Consider the following 27,362-nt stretch of genomic DNA (forward strand, 5'->3'; position numbering starts at 1 on the left):
AAATATTGTCATTTGCTCTTGAGGCAATCTGCTATTTCGGGCCTAGATGCAGTTTTGTAATATGCTGGGCAAAATAGTAGAGAAAAAAATATCTTAAGTGGTGGTATAATCTTCAGTTTCAAAACACTTTAGCAGTGTTTCCAGTAGAGGGTTTGTTCAGTGCGTCTTCTTTCCTCCTTCCCTTGGCTTGTAAACATAATCTAAATTCACTTTTCTTGCTTGCCCTGGCCATGGCTTCTTGTGCCGGCTCTGCACCTCCCTGAAGGAAGGATGGAAGCTTAAGTAATATTTCTTTGAAATCTCAGCCTACGAAGGCTTAGCACCCGTTTTGTTCTCCTGATGAAAAAGTAGCTCGGCCAGAAGTTTCCTGATTAAAAAAGAAGTCAAACATGCTAGCACACAACCTTTTCCCTGCCTCTGTTCTTCCCAGGCCCAGATGGTAAGCCACCTCTCACAGGACATCGGGGACGAGGCCCTTCTGCTGCCTGCACTGCGTGGGCATTCCCTGAAGGTTTTGAGGGTATTATCTCCTGGAAACCCTGGGGACGGAACCGTGTTCTTTTTCACTGGGCTCTGTCGTTAGGCCTTTCCTAGAGAGGGAAAGCGGGTCCTCTGGGAAGGAGTACCTTTCTTTCTGTTTCTGTGGCTTTCTCATTTTTTTCCTCCCTAGCCTGATGCGTAGTAAGAAATCCATTTTCTAGTATGACTCAGTGTACATGTGTACACACGTGACACAAGAGTTCTACAAAATAAAAAAGCTTTCTATTTTGTTAATTAAAAAGAATCACTAGCCTCCACCCTCTAGATTGGTTTCACTACTTTATAGATTGTGATCCAGAGTTTTGAGGGCTTTCCCACATTTATTCTTAAAAGACCTTCATGTTGAAGTCACCTTGGAGTTCGTGGGGGAAGTGGATGTCTCTATATATGAAAGACATGGCTTTTGGTTGTGGACCGGGAGGAGGGGGCCCACACTTCCCTTGGGCACACAGCCCCTTTTTGGATTGGTTTTATCTTACACATGAACTTATTAAAAGCATGTGCTAAATTACATGTTTGATGCCAAGTGAGTCCATGTGACATCCTAGCCAGGATAACGTTGAACTTTTCTGGATATCTTGGTCATTTAGATTTTGCTTTCAGCCCTTGAAAACTGGCGGCTGCTTGCATCCACTTTGCTGGATGGGGTTTCAGCTCCTTTTCTTCTGCAGTAATCTGAGGTTCTCCTGACCTGTGGTCAGCTGTGAGCAGAACCTTTCCTCCCATGAAAGTACATTCCACTGGTGATTTCCAGAGCAGATGTGATGTCTGCCCCCACCCTGGAGTCAGATGGCGTGTCAGAAAGGAGAAGGAATTTTAGGTGCTATCAGTGTTTGATAAGGAGTGATTATCCTTTCTCGGCCAGAGCAGAAACCTTGGAAGCGGGTGCCGTCAGGCTGCAGTAGGGTCCCTCCCACAGAGTCGCTGGCGGGCCTGTTGGTATCTGCAGCCGTGATCTTGTAAAGACTCCATTGTGAAGCTGGCTGTGTGTGTGTCCAAAGGAAATACTATATATTAAAGAGGAAAGTGGGGGAGGAAAATTCCAGGAAATTGAAAGGTGAGGTTGACACGTCCTCATTCACTAACGATGCTTCTGTTTTTCTTTCTGGAAAAAAAAAAAAACAACAACGATGATTTAAAATTTGATCTTAGGACACAGTGGCTTTTATCCATAACCATATAATTTTATTTTAATCATACTTTTTAAACTTATCTATGAAATAACATCATACCGTAAGTTGCCTTATATTATTTGGTGTTAGTGACTGCAAAGTAGCACTAACATTGTGTTTCTCAGACTTGGCTGTCAGATGAGATGCTTGTTAAAAATATTCTGGGGCTTCACTTTTTCATCCTGTTGAATCAGAATCTCTTGGAATGACACAGTTGAGTTATTTTCTTAGAATATTAGAACTGAAAGAAGGAATGTTGGACATGAAGCTAGTCCAAGTGTTCTCAAACTTTATGACGCTCAGTATTATAACTTTTTAAATTTTTTTAAAGATTTTTTTGATGTGGACTGTTTTAAAAGTCATTATTGAATTTGTTACAGTATTGCTTCTGTTTTATGGGGGGCTTTTTGGCCATGAGGCATGTGGGATCGTAGCTCCCCAACCAGGGATCCAGTCCACACCCCTTGCGTAAGAAGGTGAAGTCTTAACCAGTGGACTGCCAGGGAAGTCCCAGTACTAGGACTTTTTAAAATACAGAGCCCTGGGCCCCACTCTGAACTTGCTGAATCCCAACCTCTGAGCCACGGGCTTTAGGGCTTCAGTTTCCAACACGCTTCCTAGAAGTCGGCAGTCGTTAGTCTGGAGTGGTAACCATTCATCATCTTTTGAGACTCCTTCAAGAAAGGTAAATTGGCTTGATGTGCTTGGTTATTGGGCTAGGAAATAGCAGCACAGAAATCCTCTTGTGCTGTCTATTGATTGACTCAGATAATACATCTCGGGTCCTGACTGGGTAGGTAAGCGCTGGCAGTTTCGAGATGAGTGAGTGGGGTGCCTGCCCTTAGGCATGTGGACTGTTACTCGGCCTTTCCAAAGGGTGAGGGCATGAGAATCTGGGGGAGCTTTTTCAAGCTGTGTCCAGTGCCATCCTAGCTCTCCAGTGGGGTCAGAAGGCATAGGGCACTGGCTCACCTTCGTTTATTGACTGCAGCTCCCTCCCTCTGGCTTTGGCTTACAACTGTATGAAATAGTCCCAGCATCTAGAAGTACACAGAGGCTAGTGTGGCCGGTGTTCCTGCCCGGGAAATCCCATGGGCAAAGAAGCCTGGCAGGCTGCAGCTCATGGGGCTGCAAGAGAGCTGGACACAACCGAGCGACTAAACAGCAGCATTGCTCACGCCACCGCGTGGTTTTAACAGATGCCACCTACCTTATTCCGTGCCTTCCTGTCCCCCCAGAGGCGGCTGCTGCCTCAGAGGTGGGCTCTTGGCCTTCTTAGAGAAGCCTGTCCCCTGGCTGTGCTTATGTATGAGGGCCCATAAGTCCTATATAGTCACCCCTCCCCCCTTTTACATTTCTATAAATGTTGTCAATGTAGGTATCGTTCTGCAGCTTTTTTTAAGTCAGCACTGTGTGTTTGAGACTGAGCCATTGTTATAGCATGACCTGACATGGCCCCGTACTTAACAGTAAAATCAGGAAATTGAAGCCAGACAGCTTGAAAACCTTCTTAATGGAAAAAATGCAAGAAGATGTGGGTGGGAGAGAGTTTCTGTTGAATTTTTAGTATAGAACTTTGTCATTTATGGGAAAATAGTTGACTTGAATCAGGCACTATTTTGAATAGCCCAGTATCAACTTAATGAAAATTAATTGCGTGTTGTATGAAAAGTTCAGTGTTTTTATTTACTATGGGTGTAGTTAACTGCAGTTTGGCTCCAGACAGGTGAAAGTTAAAATTTGTGGTATAAAACAGGAAGCAGATGGGGGCTAATTAAAGTTCTGTTGATGATAAAAAGGATGACTGATCAAGGAGCAGCTGGCTTCCCAATTTAAACACAATTTGTACAATTGTATGAGGACAGCTCTCCACAAGTTTTCTTGACTGTCTTTCCAAGGTGAAGGAATGTGTTTCAGCAACAAGTGTGAGGGATGTTGGACTCTATTTTTGTTCACTATTTTTTTTAAAATGCCTCCAAGCAGTTTCTCCTCAGGATTTATCCACGATGAAGAAAGGGGGTCACAAAACATAGCAGAGATGTTCCGTGATGCTCTGTCCACTCCAGACACCTCTTATACTCTGGAAAAGCCCAAATGCCTTTCTGTATTCTCTGAGGACATGCCCAAGCACTTGATTTGATTTTATTTTCATATTTCTTTCAGCACCCTCTCCTGCTGGGTTTCAGAATGTTGGTGCCCATGTCTTGCTAACTACATTACCCTGGTGTCTCTGTGTGTAAAAGTGAAAGTGTTAGTCACTCTTTGCAACCCCGTGGACTGTAGCCCGCCAGGCTCTTCTGTCCGTGGAATTCTCCAGGCAAGAATACTGGAGTGGGTTGCCACGCCCTTCTCCAGGGGAATTTCCCAATTCAGAGATCGAACCTAGGTCTCCTGCATTACAGGCAGATTCTTGACCATCTGAGCCATCGTGTCTGTGTGTGGACAAGGGCTAAGGAGTAGTTTGGCAGCCTGAAGTGTCTTTGAGCTTCTGGCTGAACTTACTTTGCTTGATCATACCCTGGATGACTTTCGCCTTAAAGTGACAGCGTCTTTTGTTGCTGCTGCTAATAATGGTTGGATCAACATTAAGACCCAGTGCCCAGGGATGTGTTTTGCCTAAAAAAACGCACCAGTACTCGGTTTTCTTTGAGTTTGTGCAGGGTGGTGACTTGAGGTTTGCCTTGCCTCCGTTCAGCGGCTGGACGTTTGCTTGACATTTTGTGTTATGTTAAGTGCTTTGTGTGATTATCTCATTTTAATTCTTATGAAAAGTCTTTTGAAGTGGCAGCTGCTGTCCCCATTTTGCAGATGAGGCGATTAAAGAAGCATGGAGAGCTGAAGTGACTCATCCAAGGTCACGTGTTCACTCAGTGCTAGGACTGGCTTGTTAGAATCTGGTTTGTATGGCAGCAGGCTCAGGTTCTTTGGCCCAGCCACCATATTTGACTGGTTTTGTTATAGAACTTGTTTTTTTTCTACTTCCTGCTTAAGGAAAGAACTATTGTTTCCTGAAAAAATAAAAATCCTAGGATATAGTTTGTGAACTTCATTTTATTTGACTATGAAAATATTTGTGTGTGTGTGTGGTATGATACAGGTCTTGACACTTGATATGAAATCAGTTTTTTTGAATGAACAAATGAAAGAGGAACAGGCAGAGTTTTTTTGGTCTTACCCCCCAGAGGAAGTAGCTTTATTCTGATTTTGAAAGTTACATGTGCTCTTTCTTTTAACAACAGCAAAAAGACAACGTACAACCAGAAAGTAAAGATCCCCATTGCCTTCACCACTGAGAGACATCATTATGTTCGTTGAGATTGTCTTGTAGAAGAAATAGTTGACCATACAGATTCCATGTAACTGGCAGTGAAGGTCACCATTGATACTAGCTGCTGTACATTGCACTGGAGGTCTCAGGGGCGTGATCATCGGCATTCATCATCAAATGTATGTAAATGAGCCCTCCAATCCTGGCTGCTGCTTCTGCCCAGGCTAGTTCTGCAGTAGTTCTCTAACGCCTTGTGCTAACTAGGCGAACAGGTGTGCAGCTTCCTCTCCTCCGGACTGTGTTCTGGAGTTTCCATGACCCTGGAAACTGGCTCCCTGCTCACATCATGGTTCTTACCCAGTATGGTGTCACGGCCAGGTCTGGGGTATGTTTTCCTCACCTAGGAGACTTCTTAGGAATCAAATCATTTTTTCCATTCCCCTGTCTTCTGAGCAATCGGCCTATCACGCTCTCCTCCTGTCACCTCCTCCCCTTCTTCCTCCTCCTGTACCTGGTGTTTGCCTTCCTTCCTCCCACAGAAGCATTCAGGAGGGGTGGGAGGGATTTGGAATTGAAATTAGAGTGGGCTCATTCTGGCCCCTTCGTAAGTCTGCCTTGTGTATTATTGAAGATGTTGGCTCGTTGTGAGGTCGTGGGCGAGAGTCTGCGCGGGACCCGCAGTCTTGAGTCTCCTGGCCTGCTCAGGGGAGTCTGTGTCTCCTGCATCCTTCAGAGAGGGAGGCTTCAGCGAGCACCCGGGCTTCCCGGGGCACCTGGAACAGCTGTGCTCTTTGGGAGGCAGCTCAGCAGCTTTTGGGTGGCCTGCCCTTCCACCCTGGGCATGATCCTGAGACCTCACAAGTGCACTGTACTCTCTGTGTGCTTCCTGAAGACGCTGTACCCGGCTCAGCTCCTCTCGGGAGTTAGGACAAAGCGGAGAGACACAGGAGATGAAATTTGTCCAGAGTCGTCTATACAGAGATAGAGCCAGACCTTCACTCCCTTGACCACCGTCTTGCCAGTCGACCAGTGTTTCCCAAAGTGTGTGCCTGCCGTTAAACATTGGTTTCACAGCATGGTCTGTCAGGAAGTGTCAGAGACGTGGTGGGTGCACGTGATCACACCCACAAAACAAACAAAAGGTCTGCGTTAATGAAGGCTGTTGCCTTTTGCTTTGTGTTGCTTTCGTGTATGAACATGAAGTTAGCATATTAAAGGCTCTAAAAACCCTACAGTTGGGAGTCCACTGTAAGTTGAGGAGCCCTTGCTTTGACTCGGACGTTGGAGACTCTCTGCTCGGCCAGAACGTGCTGCTCTGTCCAGTGTTTACTCTGGAAGGGCTCCAGGCAACCTCTGTGGGGAGAGGGACACCTCACCTTTGGAGAGCTGGAGGAATAGAGCATCTCCCCTGGGGGTGGGGGTGGGGTAGAGGCTGGCCGTGGGGAGTCCTGTCTGTCGCCTTGTCACTGTCATCAGTTCAGCTGGAGCTGTGTGGAGCAGGACGTGAACCAGAACGCAACCAGGATCAGCGCCCCAGGCCCACGTGTCAGGGTTGTTAGGTAAAGATTCGTGAACGGTAGCCTGGGTGACAGCTGTTCTGTTGGGCAAGGACGGGCTGCAGAAACCTGGACCCAGAGCAGCATGCCGCTGCCTTTTGGCAGGTGTTGGGCCAGGCCCGTTCCCCGAGGGAGGCCGTGTGTGTCAGCATCCCTCCCCCAGCTCATCCTTGATATCCAGTATTTGCCTTGGCCGCTTTCTGTTGCTCTCTGGGGATTGCTCGTTTGTGGCGGGGGCGGGTGTGGGGGGCATGGTGGAGGTGCGAGTGGCAGATTCCGTGTCCCTCTCACCTATCAGTCAGCCCTCTGCTTTGGGAGAAGCAGAGCTTCTTAGCAGAACTCTTCTGTTTTGAGAGACATTGTTCCAGCCAGGCAGGAATGATTTAATATTTTGCACCGAAATCTCAAACTAAGGAAGCAAGTCCACCTTCTGAGACCTGATCCTTGGGCAGTATACTTGATGTTCTTTCCTTCCTTCCTTCCTCTGTCTCTCTCCCCCCCCACCTTCTCCCCGCCCCCCCTTCCCTCCTTCCCTGCTTTCTCTGGGTCTCTTTCTTTCTGTCTTAGTTTCTTTCTTCCTGCTTTCATCCTCGCCTCAGCTAAGCTGTTCCAGGAGTTGAATGTAGATGGAAAGTTCACATAAAGTATTTTAAAATCCAAAAGATAGAAACTCTGAATCGGTGGAAGTGCTTAGTTGGGTTCTGTTTGTTTTCGTGGGGAGAATAAAATGATCCCACAAGGAGCCACGGTTGGGAGAAAGTGCCATGAAATAGAAGGGACATTAATAACGAAAGGTGTGGTGTTTCTCAGCAAGTGTTCCTCAGCGGCAGAAAGCCAAGGAAGCAGACGGAGGCCAGGGCCCCTGGGCTGTGGAAGAAGAAAGGCTGGACTCTGCTGAGGGTAGGGTTTTTATCCAGAATCATGTGCTTGTATAGTCAAATTCTGACTGGATAGTTCACCATTGAACATTAAGTTGCCAAGATTTAGACCTTTTTCGTGTGTGTGTGGGTTGGAGGGGGCGGTGTATGCTCCACGGTAATGGAGGTGATGTGTGATGTGTGGTGGAGGGAGTGTGTTTGGGGGGAAAACGCCATCTGTTTATCCTCACACCACTGCCGTCCAGCCACGGGTTGGTCTTGGCCCTGGATCTCACATGCACCCACCAGGGTACTGAATAGCTGAGTGATCTGTAGCAACTTTATCCCTGTTTATGTTGAACAGTCCATGGTTACATTGTAGGGCATTATTTCCTTTAATTTCCCTTTAGCCTTTCAAAACACCCTGAAAGATGTTATGGTTGAGCCTAGACAATGACCTCAAGAAACAAAAATAAACCTCTCAAAGAGTAAGAACGCCGTTCATATGCCAAATGTTGTGAACGATGGATAAAAATATGAAAACACAGCAGACTTAACGACTTTTAGAATTTGTTTTCAAAACAAATGGTCCCAGCTCCAGTATCCTGCCCTTCTCTGACTATGAAAAAAAAATCAGTCATATATCTGAGATCATGCCACAAGTCTTAGAACCACCAAGCAGCGTTAGAATCATGAGAAAAAAAAGGCCCAGCAGCAGCTTTAGAGAGAGACGCATGGAGTCCTCGAGATGATGATGCTTAGCCTTTCCACACAAGCTGCAGCCACCTCCGGTTGTGGTGAGGTTGGGGTGATCTGAACCAAGGACAGTTTTCCAGGTGAGAAAGACCCATACAAAGGCAGCACCTTCCCAAGATACTTTTGCTAATCAGCAAGCATTTATGTGCACATAAAAATACAGACACCCTCACATTCTTAAGTTTTTGGATAATCAAAAGTATTAATATCTGCTTTTTGAGGTGGGACACAGTCTCCTCTTCTGCTGTTTCATGGGAAGACAGGTTGGCTCGTTCCTCTAGGTTTCATGTCACAACTTTATTCTGATTTTTCACTTGCTGTCCTGAGCATTGCATGTGGGATGAAACACAAGCTCCTAGCTCGTTTTTATTAATAAAAGTTCCCTCCCATCTTGTTTCCCCCTCTTTTGGTGTCTGAACTCAAATATGGCCGCATTTACCCCTTCTTCCTCTTCCAGACACGTTTTTAGTGCTTTTCACAAACTTGTCTACACACTGAGCATTTTAGTACTGTGATCCAGTAAGATGAAACTTCTGTTAGGTTGTAAGTCACTTGCCCAGGAGTGTTCAGGTTGGGATTTGAATCCAGGTTTCTCGGGTTTTAGAACTCGTTCTATAGTGTGTGGTGCTGGTTTAGTTGCTCAGTCATGTCCAACTCTTGCGACCCCACGGGCTGCAGCCCGCCAGGCGCCTCTGTCCATGGGATTCTCCAGGCAAGAATACAGAGTGGGTTGCCATTTCCTTGTCCAGGGGATCTTCCCAAACCAGGGGTTGAACTCCTGTCTCCTGCATTGGCAGGCAGATTCTTTACCACTGAGCCACCTGGGAGGCTGTTATATAGTATGCCCATCACCTTCTATTTGCTTCTGCACTCACATCGAGAACCCCTTTTCCTTCATCCAGAGGTCTGACTCTCGGCTTTCTTCATGCCCCACTTCCAGGTCAGGGTCTTTCCTTCCTTGTTTTGAGCGTGTGCCTCCTATTGTTTGTCAGCCTGGGAGGCATGTGTTGCTTTGCTTTTCCATGTACCTAGTATACAGTAGAGGCCCAATAAATACTTGTTGAATGGAAATGACATTGTAGAAGACCCTGATTTATGTTACTGATACGGAAATGGATATGTTAATTTCTGAGGTGGTCTGGATTTAAATAGTTTGCAGTAGACCCACTTCAACTAAGCTTTGCTTGATTTCTTGATAAATTTTGGATGGAGTTTTAAATGATAAAAATGAAGGTAAGAGTTTATCTTCCATTTGTATTCCCAGTAAAAATGACTGATTTGGGTCCTGTGATATCCATGGTACCCTGGCCCCCTCCATCCCTCCAAGAGCAAAACTGCCCTGGTATCCACTGGGGCAGAGCTGACTGGACACGTCCTGCTCCAGCCCTGACTGACCTTGTGATCCTTTTGAAACAGTCGGGTGTCTATGTAATTAAATAAAAATACAGATAACCCAACCTTGAAGACTCTTGTAAAGAAAATATTTTGTTCTAAAATTTCATGCTACTCCTGCTCAATTTATGGCTACTTCGAGGACCAAAATAAGGTGCCCAATGTATTGGCGCCTATCTTCATTAACTGTTTGATAGAAATGTATCATGGACTCTGCTGCTGCTGCTGCTGCTAAGTCGCTTCAGTCGTGTCCGACTCTGTGCGACCCCATAGACAGCAGCCCACAAGGCTCCCCCGTCCCTGGGATTCTCTAGGCAAGAACACTGGAGTGGGTTGCCATTTCCTTCTCCAGTGCATGAAGGTGAAAGGTGAAAGTGAAGTCACTCAGTCGTGTCCGACCCTCAGCGACCCCATGGACTGCAGCCTTCCAGGCTCCTCCGTCCATGAGATTTTCGAGGCAAGAGTACTGGAGTGGGGTGCCATTGCCTTCTCCTCATGGACTCTAAAAATGGTTAAAATATAAAACTTCTTACCTTTGGGGTTAGAGGTGCAGTGAAGAGTGAGTGTTTCAAACTTAGTTCACCTGCTTAAAATTCTAATCTCTCTAACAGTCTTAACTAGGTTGTCAGAATTTGCCTCAATTAGTTTTCCAAGTAATTAAAAAAAAAGAAAGGAAATAAACTAATATCAAAGACACTACCTGTTGTTTATTTTATTTTATTTTTAAACTTTACAATATTGTATTAGTTCTGCCAAACATTGAAATGAATCCGCCACAGGTATACCCGTGCTCCCCATCCTGAACCCTCCTCCCTCCTCCCTCCCACTACCTGTTGTTTAGAACAAAGTGAGAGGAGTTGAAATTAGACTTATCTCACTGCTCATAGTTTAAGTGTCTAATATTGGGCCCAACAACATCTAGAAAATCTTGCTTTTGTTTTAGATGATCAAAGATTTCTAGAAATTTAAATTTTTAGCATCTTGCACATTTTTAATAATAAATATTGTGTTTTCCCAATGTGCTATCACTACCTTTTCACCATGCTTCTTTGGGTTATATGATGGTAAAGTAAAGGGCGTCACCTACCTGGCTCAGATTCATATGCAGAAGAAATGGCCTAACTTGGGCATGAGTATAAACCTTTACTCTTCTGCGAAGATCCTAATACTGAAGCATTTTGGCAAATGCATAGTTTTGACCAAGTGGAGAGAAGGCACCCCGAATGCACTGACAGTCTGTGGTGACTTGTAGCAGTGGTTCAGAAGAGATACAGAACGGCTGTGCCCTGTGCGAGATGCCAGCCACAGTGGTTGCTATTCACAGCTCCGTTCTGGGCAAAATCCAAAGTGATAAAATTGAAAACAGGGAGCACTAAAGTTCCAAAGAGGAGTTTAAGGTGTACCACCACAGACTTTAGGCTCGGGCGAGAAGTTCTCTTTCTCCACTGGTTTGACTCACCTTAAGAAAGTGAGTTCATATTATCATTTATTCATTCTTCCTTTGTCCATTTCCCTCTAGTATTTTAGAGCTTAACTGTACAAAATTCTCTCCCAAAACAATGGATATGTGTAGCCAGGGCAGTTGAAGAGATCAACACCTCCTAAAAATGATATTCAAAAGTAGCTGTGAGGTTTTGTCTTTGGAGGTTTGTAAACATAGTCTTATGCTTTTAATTCTTGACTTTGTCATTCATGTTTCTAAAGAGGTTATGAGTTCAAACTGCAGTGTGAGAGTAAAAGGTTTAATACAAGGAGAGCTTTCCAGATGGGCAAGGTTTGCAATCACTCAGCTGGGGATCCTTTTTGTTTTACTTGGGTTTCCCTTGTGGTTCAGCTGGTAAAGAATCCGCCTGCGATGCGGGAGACCTGGCTTTGATCCCTGGGTTGAGATCCCCTGGAGAAGGGAAAGGCTACCCACTCCAGTATTCTGGCCTGGAGAATTCCATGGACTGTATAGTCCAGTTCAGTTCAGTTGCTCAGTGGTGTTCAACTCTTTGGGACCCCATGGAGAGTCCTTGGGGTCGCAAAGAGTCAGACATGACCGAGCGACTTTCACTTTTCACTTCACTTTGTCCTGCTTGACTTTCTTTCTCTCTTCTCTCTGGAATATGGACCAGCCGAACTCAGGCTATGCTCAAAAATAACGGAATCCACAGAAGTCCTAGTAGGATGTCCCCAGGTCATCTAAATCAGGTTCCAGGGCAGACTCAATTTGGAGCCTTCCAGCCCCCTGAGCCCAGGAAGGTCTTGGTGAAGCACGTTCTCCGAGAGCTGGCCTTAATCTTGACCTGAGGCCTGACTTAGGCCGTGGGTCCTTGTGGGCATCCCTTAATAAATGTGTTACTTCTGGTGGAGTGTCAGTGACTGTGCAGAAGTGAGGGGACCGCTTCTCGGGCTCCTTCTCTGTTCAGTTGATGCACAGTTTTCCGAGGTGAAAATGCTGTTCACAGCATAGGTGACAGACGAGCGGCACCGTGTTGTGGCGGGAGCACCTTGGACAGATGCTGCTCAGGTTGGGCGCGGGCCTCATGCATGGACAAGCTGTGCCGGTGAGAAGGTGTGGCTTTGGGGGTGGACACATTATGAAAGGCCCCGAGGGACCCGTATATGTACGCACTTAGGTAACTTAACGGAAAGCTGCATTTCTGATGTGTTTTGGGGGGTTCTCTGGGGGTCTCTTGGAGAAGGAAATGGCAGCCCACTCCGGTATTGGTGCCTAGAGAATCCTGTGGATGGAGGAGCCTGGTGGGCTGCTGTCCATAGGATCGCACAGAGTCGGAGACAACTGAAGCAACTTAGCATGCATGCATGCATTGGAGAAGGAAATGGCAGCCCACTCCCGTATTCTTGCCTGGAGAATCCCAGGGATTGGGGAGCCTGGTGGGCTGCTGTCTATGGGGTCGCACAGAGTCGGATACTACTGACGTGACCTAGCAGCAGCAGCAGCTTGGGGTCTCTGAACTGGCATGGGTCCTGCTGGTGCTGACGAAGCCTTTGTTGTTTGGAAGGAAGGAAGGTGTGGGGAGTAGGGCTGTGATCTGTTCACCGAGGTGGATCCCTGCCGTCTGCAGGGCGTGGGGACTGCTCTGGCTAGCCCAGTCTCCCGTGGTGGGTGGAATTTTGCTTTATCTTAAAGTAAATGGGCCCAGTGTTTTTGCTCGTATTGGGTCAGTCAGTGAATATTTGTAACTATTTGAGTTGGGACAAGCTCTGAAGAATTTTTTTGGGGTGGCCCCACAACATTGTGTACTTAAGAAATCATTGTTGCTTTATGCCTTAGCCAGAATGATGGCCTGAAAGCTGGTTTCAAGGTTCTGTATAGCTCCATTGCAAATAATGTGTGATTCAGAGTGGCATATTTTATTGCAACTTGCTGTTCATTTTGCAGTCTAAATTTATCATATTTGAGTTCCAAAATAGAAAAAAAAATCCATATAAACCTAGATTTTGTACTTTGTAATTCTGTTTACTATGCGTACCAGCTCTTCGTAAGTACATTATGCATTCAATGGATTCATCTTTTCTAGCATTTTGTAGACAGTGAACATATTAACATATTTAGGGTAAAAGGCAATTGAAGACAGTACATCCTATCGATGGGATATTATCCTGCAGATTCTAATCTGTCTCAAGTTTCAACATACCGCCTTTACATTCGTAAAGCTTTTTGTTGGTTCTTGTAAGCAGTTTAGGTGTACACCTTGGATAAACATTTACTTAACATGAACAGGTTTAATGGGCTCATCACTAACTTAGACGAAATACTTTGAGATTCACTTAGTTCTCTTTAGAAGAATTTAAGATGGATCAAACTCATGCTGTATGATGTTTCACTGTATGCCCGATTTAAATTCCTCGCCAGAAGAAAGTAAATCCTAACGTATTCTTTGTTTTTTGGTGTTGATTTTGTTTTGGCTCATTCTGGTAGCCAAATATGTAAGGTAGTTAATTGCATTTGTAAAGCAGCGTGTTTATAAAGCCATTGCAGATTCGAAAAATGGTATGGCCTATAAAATAGACAAAGACTTTCATTAGGCAAATGGAAAAACCGCTTCAACAAATGAGTTTCCTCTTAATATTCTGTTCTGGTAGGGCCTTATGTGTTTGAAGCAGTCATTAGGCAAGAGCAGCAAAAAAAAAAAAAAAACACCCTATTCTGGGCAGTTAACTAAAAAGACCTTTCAGAAAGGAAGGGGTCCCTTCAGGTCAGCCGACAGGCAAAGTGGGGAGTAGTGGTTCCCCGCCATGGACTTGGCAGTGCCCTCCAGCCCCTGTGCCTCCCTGGGGAAGCAGTGAGTGGGTTAAAGGGCCGGGGCTGCCTGCTTGCTGCACTGGAACTAAATTAATCCCAGGAGAAACCAGCTCTACTTTGAAATCCTTAGTAGCCGACACATCCTCTCCCCCCCCCACCCCACCCCCCTTTTTGAGGTATTTAAGAGAGTTTTAGCTAAATGAAATTTAGTCTCTGTATATCCACCCCCGGGACCTTGTTAGCCAGGGTTGATGACATTCACCTGAGAGTTGGCCTTGTTGGCTCCCATGGCAACCTCTGGCCCAAGCGTGTGACTGTGGAGGTGGTTTCTGTTTCCCAGGCTTTGCTTAAGCAGGGCTCCACGTCAGCCGCTCTTGTGGAGACTGTGCCTGGACCAGGGGGTGCAGGTGCATACCTTGGCATCTGGAACAGAGGGAGGTGCCTGCCTCTGAGGCTCCGAGCTCACCCGGGATGTTGGGGCTTTGCCTCTTGGAGTTCGTAGTTTCTGCTTGTGTGTAGAACACAGGACATGGCATGGCATTGGGTCTTCACATCCTGAAAATCAAGGGCTGTGCCCTTTCTTCCATGAAATACAGCTTTCTGACACACAGTTTCCCTCTGGGGCACAGCACGGGGAAACACGGTTCTTCTTTTCAATTACGACCTTCGGAGGAGCCAAAGCTTGGCATAGTTTTAATATCATCAAGTAAAATTTCTGTTCCATCCTGAAGATTTTTCCTTCAGTCCTCAGTATCTGACATTAGTGGCTGAAGCTTTGCCCTGAAACACTGAGGCTTCTGGTGAATACGAGCTTATTAAGGATCAGGCCAGTTGTGGAGCATCGCCTGGTTCTCTGTTGCAAGGCTTCCTCTTGGCTAGTGTGGGAAGAGACGAGGAAGCAAGTTCCCCTCTCCTGTTTGCCATCCCGAATACAAGCTGTTCATCGGCCAGCGGCGTGCACACCTCTCTCCTTGAACAACCTCGTGGACGACAGGTTCTGACTGGGATCACCCCAAAGCTGACCGAGCACACTAGTTAAACGATCCAGATCTCTACCTTTAAAGTCCTCTTAAGGGGCGAGAACAATTTCTCTGTCAAAGAAGGGTCGCAGCTCGGTTGCAAGGACATGGAAACAGCCTCAGGAAGGCTGGCTGCCTTGTTGAACAGGAAGTCTGTGATGAATGGTTTTTAATCAAGTTGTAACCATTCATGATGGCCAAAAAATTCCTGTTTACACATCCCTTTACTTCCTATCACAAAATAGCCAACCTTCATTTCCCCACTTTGTGCCAGGTGATTCTTTGAGTGCTCTCTGTGGAGAGGATGCAGTTCCATCCCCAGCGATCCTGTGTCACAGCGCTGCTGTGTCACGGGTGTCAGGACGTGGGGAGACCTGGAGCCCACGGTCCGACCTTGGACTCCGCCTCCCCACTGCCCCTCGAAAACCTGAAACTTGTGAGATGTTACATTTGCCTTTTTGGTCCTGTTTCACATGAGAGCATAGTCTGCCATATGCTTTTTTTTTTTTTAGTAGAAGCTGATGTAATGTCATATTTTCCTTCCTTTGAAATGATTTGAGTCAGAGATAAAGCTGCTTTTGGAGCTAAATGTGCACCTATAGCCATTGGAGAATGTGCAGCTGAGATTGGTTTGGTCTGGGGGAGGGCCATTGCATGCCCTTGACTCTGATTTTACAGTTCGTCTAGGGCTTCTGCACCACGTGGTTCCTGCCTTTTGTAAATGAGCTTTCCATCTGCATTTTAATCTTTCTGAACTCTATTTTCCCTAATACAAAATCAGGGTGTGAGGACAGGTGACCTTCCCAGGACTTTCCGGCTCACAAGTTTAATGAGGCTGTGAGGCCTCTGTCCAAAAAGGTTCCCGGGGAAGCATGAATCCTAGGACAGACTGGGGGCCACTGATTGCAGGCAAGAAGGACAGGTTTCGGGGAGGTGAAACCAGCTTTCCAGAAGAAGAGCTGGGTGCCGGAGCCTAACATGATCAAGCCCTCCACAGCAGATCTACCATTACAGCACTTTCCAAAATTGAACGTACATGCTTCGATTGGTAACATAAGTCTTTCACCATCACCTGTAAAAAAGGATGGGCAAAAAGGTCACATTTCCTTCTGTTTGCAAGCACCATGCATTGCTTTACAGAGTTGTTGTTTTATTCACATCTCTGACGGGAGCTCTGCTGAACAGAGATTACTCCCACTTTCTCCTTGGTTTGTTTTCGCTCTTGGAAGTGCAGGAAGGGATGTGTAAAAAGCGAGGAAACAGGAGGAGGAGCCACGTCCACGCCGGAGCCTGTGAAGCCATCGCACAACGGACAGAGTTCACAGGAATTCGATAAAACGCTCTGGGAAAGATCTAGTTTGTCTCGCATTTTTGAAAGAATTTCTAGAATTTCTGGAACAACAAGTCCATTTAGTCATGTGTCCCAGCGTCTGGGTTTGAAGTTCTCTTTGTCTGGCTGGCCGGCTGTTGCTCACACCCACCCTCCCGCGGGGCAATGGGCGGTTCTGGGCTGCGGGGCCTCTGAGGGCCTTTCCATTCTCCTTGTGGGTTCCCACAGCCTCTTTGCACACGCTTTCCCCGAGGCAACACTCACGTCTGAAATTCACACTTAAGCTGCTCTGGTTTCCTGCCACCAAGAGTAACCAGTTAGGATTAAAAACAAATCATATTTTGTAAATTTATTACCCGTTGAGGCAGAAAACGAGCTTTCTAAACTAGTATTTGTAAACAGAATTATTTCCGCTCCCTCAAGGATGCACACAGGTAACCTCAGTCTTAAGTAAATATGTTCCTGTGATTCTTCTTAATGATGGTGAAGCCAAAACAGGGTTTTTCCAGCTGGCAGTGGTGTTGCACGCAGAGACATTTTGCAGGAGGTTCCTTTTTTGAGCCTCAGTGCTCCCATTTTCAAAATGGGGCCAATGATAATCTGCCTTACAGGACTCTTCCAAGGCTAGAATGAGACATGATGTATTGAAAGCAGTTTGTAAGCGCTGAAGTAAAATCCAGGTGTAAAATATGAAGGCCCAGGGGGTCCTGAGCAGGATGTATTCAGCTTTAAGTTGCTGGGTTTGTTTTTGGTTGAACACAAAGACCAGAGTAGTCTTAGAATGCCCAGCAGAAATTGGGGTGAAGAGTGGTGGCTGAGAGGGGATGGTCTCATTCTCATTATAAAGGAATAATTTAACTATTATAATAATCTAGTTATAAAGGAATAATGAGAATGAGACCGATGTTTGTAATATGCATGAGTTGCTGAAACACAGCCATTATCCTAATCAAAACAGCGGCTGATATTGGTTGAGCTAAGGGCATCTGTTATCTCATTTAATCTTGAAAACAGCCTGTAAATGTAAGATCTGTTCATCTATCCAATAGATGCTTTGGTGGTAGAGCTGTGAGGGTACGGTGCCCAAGAAGACAGCCCAGGTCTCCAAGCTCCTGGAACTCACAGGGTTGTAGGAAGCCAGGCAGAGCAGAGTTGTGCTTGTGGTGAGCAAACCAGGCCCTGTGTTAGCTGCAGAATGGGATGGGTTCTCGGGAAATGCTTTCAGAAGACAGAGACAGTTGGGCTGAGACAGAAGTGGCGGGGTGGGGTGGGAGTGCTGACCTTTGGCAGGAAAACATCAAGGCTCCTGGACAGTCTTTTGTACATTTCCTGTCCTGAGTGGCCATTTAGGTGGACTGGTTCCTTCCCCAGGTAGATCATAGAACACCCAGAAGGCAGACTCTGTGAGTAGCTCCTTCTGACGTCCCTCACTGTGCCCAGCATAAATCAGCCACAGTGTTAATGAAAGTTACTTGGCATGAAGCGGTGCACGAATGGACAGAGAAAAGAGGTGGATGGCATGACACCTTCCCTGTGATATTTTTGGGACGTTGGTCAACAGCCGTTCATTGCGTGTGTCTTGTATGTAAGGCGTCTTCTATGAGCTTTGAGATAAGATTAAAAAAAAAACCAAAAAACCCTTACTCTTCAAGAGGTGTGGAATCTGGTCTGCAGAGGGCACGGAATGAACCCGTGAGCTAGAAACAGCCACGAGAGCAGGTTGAGCAAGCCGGGGCACCCTGGCTGGGGTGCAGCGGGTCCAGGGTGCCGCTGCCCCCATAGACTTGCCTCGGCGCTCAGGGTGGCCAGGCACACGGATGGTGAGGGAGGGTCGGAGGGCAGGCAGCCGAGGGGCACATGCGGCGGAGACGACAGCTAGTGGGGGGGAGTTGCTGAGGGCTCCTCCTCTCTGGTGGTCTCGGGCGAACATTCGGGATCTGGGTGAGCGTTTTGCAGTGTGCGAGTGCTTCTGTCTTCACACCCTGCCTTTCTCCTGATGTGATACTTGTTCCCAGTTGAAGCTCAGAGCCCTGTTGGCTGTGTGTGGCGCTCTGCCCAGGTCACAGGAACCACGCTTGCCCCACCTCGGCCGTGTCCACCGCATCCGGCTGAGATTTGCAGACGTCACATCATGAATTGATGTTGTTCAGTCGCTCAGTCGTGTCCGACTCTTTGCAACCCCATGGACCGCGGCACACCAGCCCGCTCTGTCCTTCACTATCTCCTGGAGCGTGCTCACACTCATGTCCATTGAGTCGGTGATGCCATCCAATCATCTCTTCCTCTTTCGCCCTCTGTCTTCCTGACCTAGGGATCGAACCCTGGTCTCCTGCATTGCAGGCAGATTCTTTACTGTCTGAGCCACCAGGAAGCCCAACATCATGACTAGCGACATGTATTTTTTCAAGCTTTACCTACTCAACATCGCCCACTCCAATTCCTCCTATTGGATTATCATAGCTTCTTTAGTGTCCTGCTGGCTGTGTGAAAAACAGGAATTTATGTAACCAGCCCTGCACAGCAAACCTTTTCCTGTTTGGGGAAAAAATTTTTTTAATTGTTGGTAAAGTTACGAGACAGCTCTGTTACTCAAAGAGTGACCTGAAGTGTCCTCTTAGGAAAATATGTAGCATAATGTCTTGGTAAGTAAGGGGTTGCTTACACCCCGTGTGCACCCCCGCGCGCCCCTCCCCATTTTTGGTACATCTGAGTAGTAAGCCAGTGTGTGTCTTGCCCAGTTAGTGAATACTTCCTGGCCTTTTTTTTTTTCCTTCCTGAACTTTTTAAAGATTCCATCTTTAATGGAAGTGTCCCCCAGTTGCAGTTACAAATGATCTGACCTAATTATATGTATCGTAGAGCTGTGTCCCCCACCACCAGCCCCTGCCCCCCAGGCTGTACAGACAGCCAGGAAGCCACTATCTAGGAAGATCTTCCCCCTTCATCATTAACCAAATGTGACAGGGACAGGAGTCAAGCTTCCTTTCCTCCAGAGATTCCATCGTAGCTTATCTGTGTTTCTATTGTGTTTAAAGAACAAGATAGTCATGATGGAATATTGTGCAAATGCCCAGACTTCCAGCCTGTACAGACTCAGTTCCAGGTCTGCCCCAGGAGCAGGCCTGTTTCTTTGAGGAGGAATGTAGAGGTTGGGGGGCCGTGTGTGTGTGTGTGTGTGTGTGTATAGAGGTTGGGGGCCAGCAGGGAAGCACTGTGTGTGTCTGTGTCTGTGTCAGTGAAACCTTCCCCGTAGGGTTTGGAGAATCTGACGGGGATGGAATAGGATATTCGGGAGATGCAGCTCCTGGCCTCTTTCAGGGGCTCCAGTCTGGATTTGGGGTGAGGTCTATAGGCGGGAAGAAAGAGAACAGAGTCTTGGGAACAGAAGAAGCCCCGCCCCACCCCACCACCCATGTACATGCCTGCCCAGCATCCAGCCTGGAAGCCCCCTTCCAGGGCCGTGACCGACCCTGCTCGCCTGGGCCTGGCCGAAGGGCTGTCCCAGGGCTGCTGTGTTGCAATCCTTGCGTGGAATGTAGGACAGAGGGTCAGAGGGCATTTTGAAATGTAGATTTCTCAGCCTTGACTGTCTGGACCCATTCTGACTTCTGCGTCTCCTTTTAGAAAGGGAGATTTTTATTTTCTTTTTCTTTCTCTTTGTTTGTATTTTATCTCCTTTAAATGAGAGAGATGGCGAGCTCGTGGTTTGCGTGGAGCCCCGGCCGGCTCCACGTGCAGAGGCTCTGTTCTGGCACAGTAATTGGCACTCAAGCATCTGAGTCCCACGGCGATGAGGATGTGGGCGCTGTGGCTGCATCTCTGGGTGACCACAGATCCAGCCAGAGCCGCTTCGTGGTCGGGGAGAAGGGGCCGCAGGGGTCCCGGGGGCTCGCTCAGCGGAGCTGGGCATCCATTTGGCAGAGGAAGCCAGAGAGGTGTGGGGGGCCACGCGCTCAGTCCTGCTCCGGGAGTCCAGGACCCCCGGAACTTGCTCCGGGCCCTGATGACAGAGAGCGCTGAGTGCACAGAGAGAGAGGCTGCTGCATGCCTGTCCTGTGCTGGGGCCGAGCCAGCCGGGCTGCGCCCTGCTTCCCAGGAGCCCCTCTTCCTTGTCCACAGCAGGCTGTCCTGGTGCCGGCAGTCTCACGCTTTACCCAGGACAGGACAGTGCGAACTCGGGCTTCCTCCCTTACAGCCCGGCCCCACCGCTTCCGCTGGGGCCTGCACTGTCTTTGGCTCCTGTCGCAGTGTGTTTGGAGTTGCGGGTTTGTGTTTGTAATACCACTAAGCTTCTACCCACACCCCAGTGACTAGGAGGAGGGGAAATGGGCTCAGAAAGGGTGGTGCCTTGTGCCCTCCTGCCAAGGTGGGATCTGATACCTTCTTCCCCACCAACCATTTACCATGGTGGACACTGGCTGAGCTCCTGACATAACCTTGTCTCGTTGGACCCGTGGAACCAGCCGCAAAGGGGGCTATAAAGCACGTGGGGGCCAGGCAGCTTCCCAAGGTTTGTAGCCAGTGAGTAGCAGAGCTACCCAGGGGCTCAAAGTTGGTTTTTCTGTCCTGACCATCCTGGGGGGTGTATATGTCACGACTTAGTCATGGAGCCATACTCAGCGGATCAGAGCCACCCGCTCTCTGCCCTTTGCACCACTCCTTCCCTCGCAGGGCAGCCTTTTGGCTCGAATAGAAGCTGGGAAGAGAGGGTCGTGAACAGCACTTGAATTTAAGTCTTTTTTTCTTTGCTATTTCAAGTTTCTAAAATTAAAACCACAAGCACCACCTCGTTTTCCTTCTGTTCACCTATATCTGCCTAATGGACTTTAAGAACGTAAATGAACCTAGGTCTTAGCTAGTTTTCAGGGTTTTGAGTCTTGACTGAGGATATAATCTGCTTGCTTTCTCTCTTGTTGGTGATCACGTGGACCCCATAATACAAAACTTCTCACTTCTTGTTAAGTGGCGCATGTACCATCCGCAGAGAACTTGCAGTAGTTCTAGGGGATGAATGGACGGATAGGGGTTTTGTTAGCACTCTGTTAATGGAGTAGTATTTGCATCGCAAATCTAAGTGGTTTAAAAACCAGGTCCTGTAATTTCCATGGAAAATAGAGCTATGTAAAAAAAAGTGTTTATAATAATGCCTGTTGAGTTTTTCCCCCTTGTTAAATTAAAACACAGACACTGTTTTTAAGATACAATACTGCTTTACTCTTGGGAGCTGTCTTGTAGTGATGGTGCAGATCTGTGCCATAAACTCTGAAAGCATGACTTGTCTTCCATGTGAGACGTGTCTGTGTGTAATAGTGGGTCTTCCAGCCAGAGCAGTATTTGTATTTCTGACATGGTGTTCTGCTTTACAGAATTCAATTCGTCATAATCTGTCCCTGCACAGCAAGTTCATCCGCGTGCAGAATGAAGGAACTGGAAAAAGCTCCTGGTGGATGCTCAATCCAGAGGGAGGCAAGAGTGGGAAATCCCCCAGGAGAAGAGCCGCATCCATGGACAACAACAGTAAATTTGCTAAGAGCCGAGGCCGAGCTGCCAAGAAAAAAGCATCCCTGCAGTCGGGCCAGGAGGGTGCCGGGGACAGCCCTGGATCGCAGTTTTCCAAGTGGCCCGCAAGCCCCGGCTCTCACAGCAATGACGACTTCGACAACTGGAGTACCTTTCGCCCTCGAACCAGCTCGAACGCTAGTACCATCAGCGGGAGGCTCTCTCCCATCATGACGGAGCAGGACGACCTGGGAGACGGGGACGTGCACTCAATGGTGTACCCGCCGTCCGCCGCAAAGATGGCTTCTACTCTGCCCAGTCTGTCCGAGATCAGTAACCCTGAGAACATGGAGAACCTTTTGGATAATCTCAACCTTCTCTCGTCACCAACATCATTAACTGTGTCCACCCAGTCTTCACCGGGCACCATGATGCAGCAGACACCCTGCTACTCATTTGCGCCGCCAAACACCAGTCTGAATTCACCCAGTCCCAACTACCAAAAATACACATACGGCCAGTCCAGCATGAGCCCCCTGCCCCAGATGCCCATGCAGACGCTGCAGGACAACAAATCGAGTTACGGAGGCATGAGCCAGTACTGTGCGCCGGGACTCCTGAAGGAGCTGCTGACGTCCGACTCTCCTCCGCACAACGACATCATGACGCCAGTTGATCCGGGGGTGGCTCAAGCCAACAGCCGAGTGCTCGGCCAGAACGTGTTGATGGGCCCCAACTCGGTCATGCCGGCCTACGGCGGCCAGGCCTCTCACAACAAAATGATGACCCCCAGCTCCCACACCCACCCCGGACACGCTCAGTCGACATCCGCAGTCAACGGGCGTGCCTTGCCCCACTCGGTAAACACCATGCCCCACACCTCGGGTATGAACCGCCTGGCCCCGGTGAAGACAGCTTTACAAGTGCCTCTGGCCCACCCCATGCAGATGAGCGCCCTAGGGGGCTACTCCCCTGTGAGCAGCTGCAACGGCTACGGCCGGATGGGCGTTCTCCACCAGGAGAAGCTCCCCAGTGACTTGGACGGCGTGTTTATCGAGCGCTTGGACTGTGACATGGAGTCCATCATTCGGAACGACCTCATGGACGGAGACACGTTGGATTTTAACTTTGACAACGTTTTGCCCAACCAAAGCTTCCCGCACAGTGTCAAGACGACAACACACAGCTGGGTGTCAGGCTGAGAGTGAGCAAGCGAGCAAGCAGGTAAGAGCACCCCGATAGCAAAAGACCTTCTGAAAACAGGACTCAAAAGAGAGGAGCCCGGTAACTTGCCTTGTATCTTCCAGGGTCGGGACTTTTTTATTTTTATGTCAGTCGGCTGCCCCCTTGTAGAGAGGCATCTTTTATCATTCATTCTTTGCCCTTTTTGCAGCTTATAAATTCTCCTCTGAGCTGAAACATAAGGAAACTTCCTCTAATGGCTTTAGAGTTTCTTTTGACAGAAGGCTGCATCTTCTTAGTAACTCTTCAATAAATGAATACATTTGATACAAATCAAATGCTGAAGGGGTTTTTAAAGTGGAATTTTCTCCCATTGAATGATTTCAGAGCTGTTTGAGAAAGCCCAACCCCCCCCCCCCCCAAGTATGTCTGTCATCCTAATATGTTAAGTTGAATTGATTTTCATTTGGTTGTTTTCAATGCTTGTATGTGTGTGTGTGTTTTTTTCTAGGCTACACTTAAAAGTACTTCGATTGTCTGACAGCAGGAACTGAGAGAAGCAGTCCAAAGATGTCCTTCACCCTACCTTTTCGTTTTCTTGATTTAAAAAAAAAAACACACACACAAAACGCATTTCTTTTTTCCTTTCGTCAGACTTGGCAGCGAAGACACTTTTCCTGTACAGGATGTTTGCCCAGTGTTTGCAGGTTATGTGCTGCTGTAGATAAGGACTGTGCCATTGGAAATTTCATTACAATGAAGTGCCAAACTCACTACACCATATAATTGCAGAAAAGACTTTTGGATCCTGGTGTGCTTTCAACTTTTGTACATAAGCCGTAGCTACAGAATTGTATCTGTGTGCTTTTTTTTTTTTTTTAATATTCATTTTGGTCCAAGGAAAGTTTATACTCTTTTTGTAGTACTGTGATGGTCTCATGTCCTTGGTAAGTTAAACTTTGGTTTTGTACTACCTGTGTTCTGCTGAACTGATGAATCACAGAGAACCAAGCTCTCCGTCCTACAGCTCCACTGGACAGCTCTGCATCTGTTCACGGCACTGCATAATTCACAGGAGAACCAGTAGCCTGTTGTCCATCTGCTGAATTAACGGACTTATCAAAACTGTTTTGGGGGAAAAAAGAAGATTAAACTCCAGCCTTGTACAGGTCTTTTCTATTTTTTTTTTCTTCTTCGTTTGTTTATTTTGTTATTTGCAAATTTGTACAAACACTTTAAATGGTTCTAATTTCCATATAAATGATTTTTGATGTTACTGTTGGGACTTGAGATCATTTTTGGAATAGATACTGAACTGTAATGTTTTCTTAAAACTCGAGTCTACCTTTGTTACATAGTCTGCTTGTAAATTTGTGGAATCCCAGACATTTGAAGCAGCATTCGTGATTTTCCTTTTGTATTTCTAACTGGACTAGTACTAATTTTATACATGCTTCACTGGTTTGTATACTTGGGGATGCTCCTTGGTGACGTTTTCTGACTAATCTTAAAATCCTTGTACTTAGTACTTGCACACCCAACATTTCTGGCCCTACCTTGGCACGAGAGTGATGTATAGTTACGGACATTTTATGTTTCACGTTGAGAACTTGATTTGTTTTTGTGTATGTGTTTTACAGAAATCCCATCTGCTTCTGCTGTCCTTGTGAACTAGGCATCCCTGCCCGGCATTGAATCTTCTGATCAGTGCCTGTATGCGCTTTGTTTCAAGTACTCCTGGGGGGAGGCTGTGTAGTATTTGGAGATCAGAAGGGGAGACCCACCTCCAAAACAGTGCTCCTTTCTCAAGCTGGGGTTTTGATCAACTTAACCTTTTTGAGTTGAACTTCAGCAAAAGTTTTCCCTCGTAACACTGTACTCTTCCTGGTCTAGGCGGAAGTTGGCTTTGTACTTCTGGAGAATTATGTCCATACTCACTCTTCACCCCCTTTACTTGGTGCACTGTGGAAAGTGAGGTTGAACGGGGGAATTTTTAAATGGGACTTGAGTGATTTTTAAAGTGCTTGGTGTTTATGATTGCAGATGGCTACCAAAGAGACTAGCACTTGCTTAAAAATTCGGGCACTAAATTTGAAAACTGACAAGCCAGCAGTAAGTTATACCTTTGAATCTATTTAGAAAGCCATTGCATTAAGAATTGAAGAGTTTCTTTCCCCTTTAGCGCAACCCAAACTATAATTCTGGTCATTATGTTGTAATATTTTCCAGTTACCTGTAACTGATTAGACCCAAGTTAACTGGCTTTGCATCCCATTTAGTCCATCAGTGTTTTCAAGTCGTGCGGAATGCCCAGAGTCAGCACAGTGAAAGGAACAGGTGCGCAAAAGTGTTCCTCTGGCCTTCTTGAGGAAGCTCTGACTTCTGTGGACCTAGCCCACATCACGCTGGCTTTGTCTTGCCCAAGAATTGCGTCTCTCCTGGCTTGGTTTTTTCTCCAAGTTTAACAAGAACACAAGTTTTCTGGATGGATTTCCTCCAGGAGGCAGGCTGTATTGTTTGCTTTCCACAGTGACTTCTGCACTTTTGAAAATTCATTAAACAGCCACCCCTCTAGCCATCTTCATTGTTGGCCACTCCAAAATAAGTCTGGTTTCAGAAACCCTGGTTCCTCTGACCAGTGCCCCCTGCACCTGCGCTCGGACTCATTGGGGCCACAGTTCTCATGTTCCCCTCTGTGACCACAACTTCCCGCCCCCCAGGCCAGCACACATCGAGCCTCATCAGGCCCATCGTTCACTGATGAGGCAACTAGCTACAAAAAAAAAAATCACTGTTCAAATCTTACTACTTCGTAGAGTGACTTTTAAAAAGATGTTGCTTCCTCTTGAGTCTGTGTAAATATCTTTTTTTTTTTCCCTTCAAATTTTGTGTGTGTGTGTGTGTTGAAATTCTAACAGGAATCCTGGGTAGCTCTCCAGGGTACAGTGAAGTTCAGTGAAAGGCACCTTGTCGGTTTTGAAAACAAACATTATGTGACCTCTGGTAATTCTTTTTCTGTACGAATACTGACTTTCTGGAGTAATGAGTATATCAGTTATTGTACATGATTGCTTTGTGAAATGTGCAAATGATATCACCTATGCAGCCTTGTTTGATTTATTTCCTCTGGTTTGTACTGTTATTAAAAGCATATTGTATTATAGAGCTATTCAGATATTTTAAATATAAAGTATTGTTTCCGTAATATAGACGTATGGAGTATATTTAGGTGATCGATGTGTTACTTGGAAAGGTCTGCTTTGAAAAACTGACAAAGTCTAAATTAAAATCCCAGTGAGCAGTAAATCAAGTCCCAAGAAGGAGGAGAAAGACACTTAAAATGGAAACAGTTCCCCCAAAGTATATGATTTGGACTTAATTCAGCTGCTGGATAAGTGTTACCAATCTCCCCACCCCTACCCCTCTCCCCAGCTGAATGATTACCAAGTAATCATTCAGTAAAAGACGCAGTGTGGTTTATGTAGACAGAACAGCCTAGCATTACTCTTGGCCTCCTCCCTGAGAGGGGTGACAGCCTGGCGGCCTGCCATGTTCATCCCATCCGGACGCAGACAGACCCCCCCACCCTTGGCCAGTCGAGTTTAGTACCCGTGCAGATCCTACGTTCCCGCTCCAATACAATGAAAAGTGCCTGATGATGCTGATGTACTTACAGACACAAGAACAATCTTTGCTATTATTGTATAAAGCCATAAATGTACATAAATCATGTTTAAATGGTTTGTTGTCGTTCTTTTTTAGTTGTGCAAAGTAAGCTCTTTATTAGGTTCTTTTTTTCCCCCCCCTTCTCGTTTAGCTATCACATGAGTTAAAACCTTGGCAGCCACAGTGCCATGCTTAATTCAAATCTGGTATTTCTTTGGTGAGGGGGGTTGATGTGGAAACACTCCCTCTGGAAGCAAACTGTAGTCCCCGAGGGTTGGAGAGCAAGTTGGGTCCGTGATAACAAACCACCCCGGAGTGCTTCATCTGTCCGTGCCTGACACAGCAGCAGCACAGAAATGACTAGGTTGCAGGAGAGCTTGTGCTGGAGTAGGCAGAGCTGAAGGTAAAAATACCTGAAGGTCACGGGGGGAGGGCCCTGGCTAGGAAGTCGCTGAGCGGGGATGGGTGGTGGTGGGAACAGTGGCTTCCCAGGGCCACATGAAGGGGGGCGGCGGGGGGCAGTTCTTCCATTCAGAGGCTGCAGATGGGAGGTTTCTATGTTTGCTTCTCTTTAGAAGATGCTCGAGGAATAAACTAGGATTGGATTGTGTGTGTGCGTGTGTCAGTTCAGTCATGTGACTCTTTGTGACCCTATGGATTGTAGCTTACCAGGTTCCTCTGTCCATGGGATTTGCCATGCTCTCCTCCAGGGGATCTTCCCGACCCAGGGATTGAGCCAGTCGTGTCTCCTTCAGCTCCTGCATTGCAGGAGGATTCTTTACTGCTGAGCCATCCAGGATTAGGTTAATAATGGTTAAAATGCATCTTAAAACCAGAATTAAGTCCCGGCTTTCCATGCTGCTGCTTGAGGTC

The 27,362-nt window shown here is 46.9% G+C and overlaps 1 protein-coding gene across 1 annotated transcript in view; it reads left to right on the forward strand.

Moving 5' to 3' along the window:
• Positions 1-26,566, forward strand: part of FOXO1 (forkhead box O1) — a 90,393-nt gene extending 63,827 nt beyond the window's left edge. The window contains exons 2-3 of the mRNA XM_055542294.1: positions 21,509-22,865; positions 23,335-26,566. Of these exons, the coding sequence (XP_055398269.1) occupies positions 21,509-22,843 (1,335 nt within the window). The 3' untranslated portion in view covers positions 22,844-22,865; positions 23,335-26,566. The remainder of the gene's footprint in view (positions 1-21,508; positions 22,866-23,334) is intronic.
• The last annotated feature ends 796 nt before the right edge of the window (positions 26,567-27,362 follow it).

Source organism: Bubalus kerabau, chromosome 12, assembly GCF_029407905.1.
Source record: "Bubalus kerabau isolate K-KA32 ecotype Philippines breed swamp buffalo chromosome 12, PCC_UOA_SB_1v2, whole genome shotgun sequence".
NCBI lineage: Eukaryota > Metazoa > Chordata > Mammalia > Artiodactyla > Bovidae > Bubalus > Bubalus kerabau.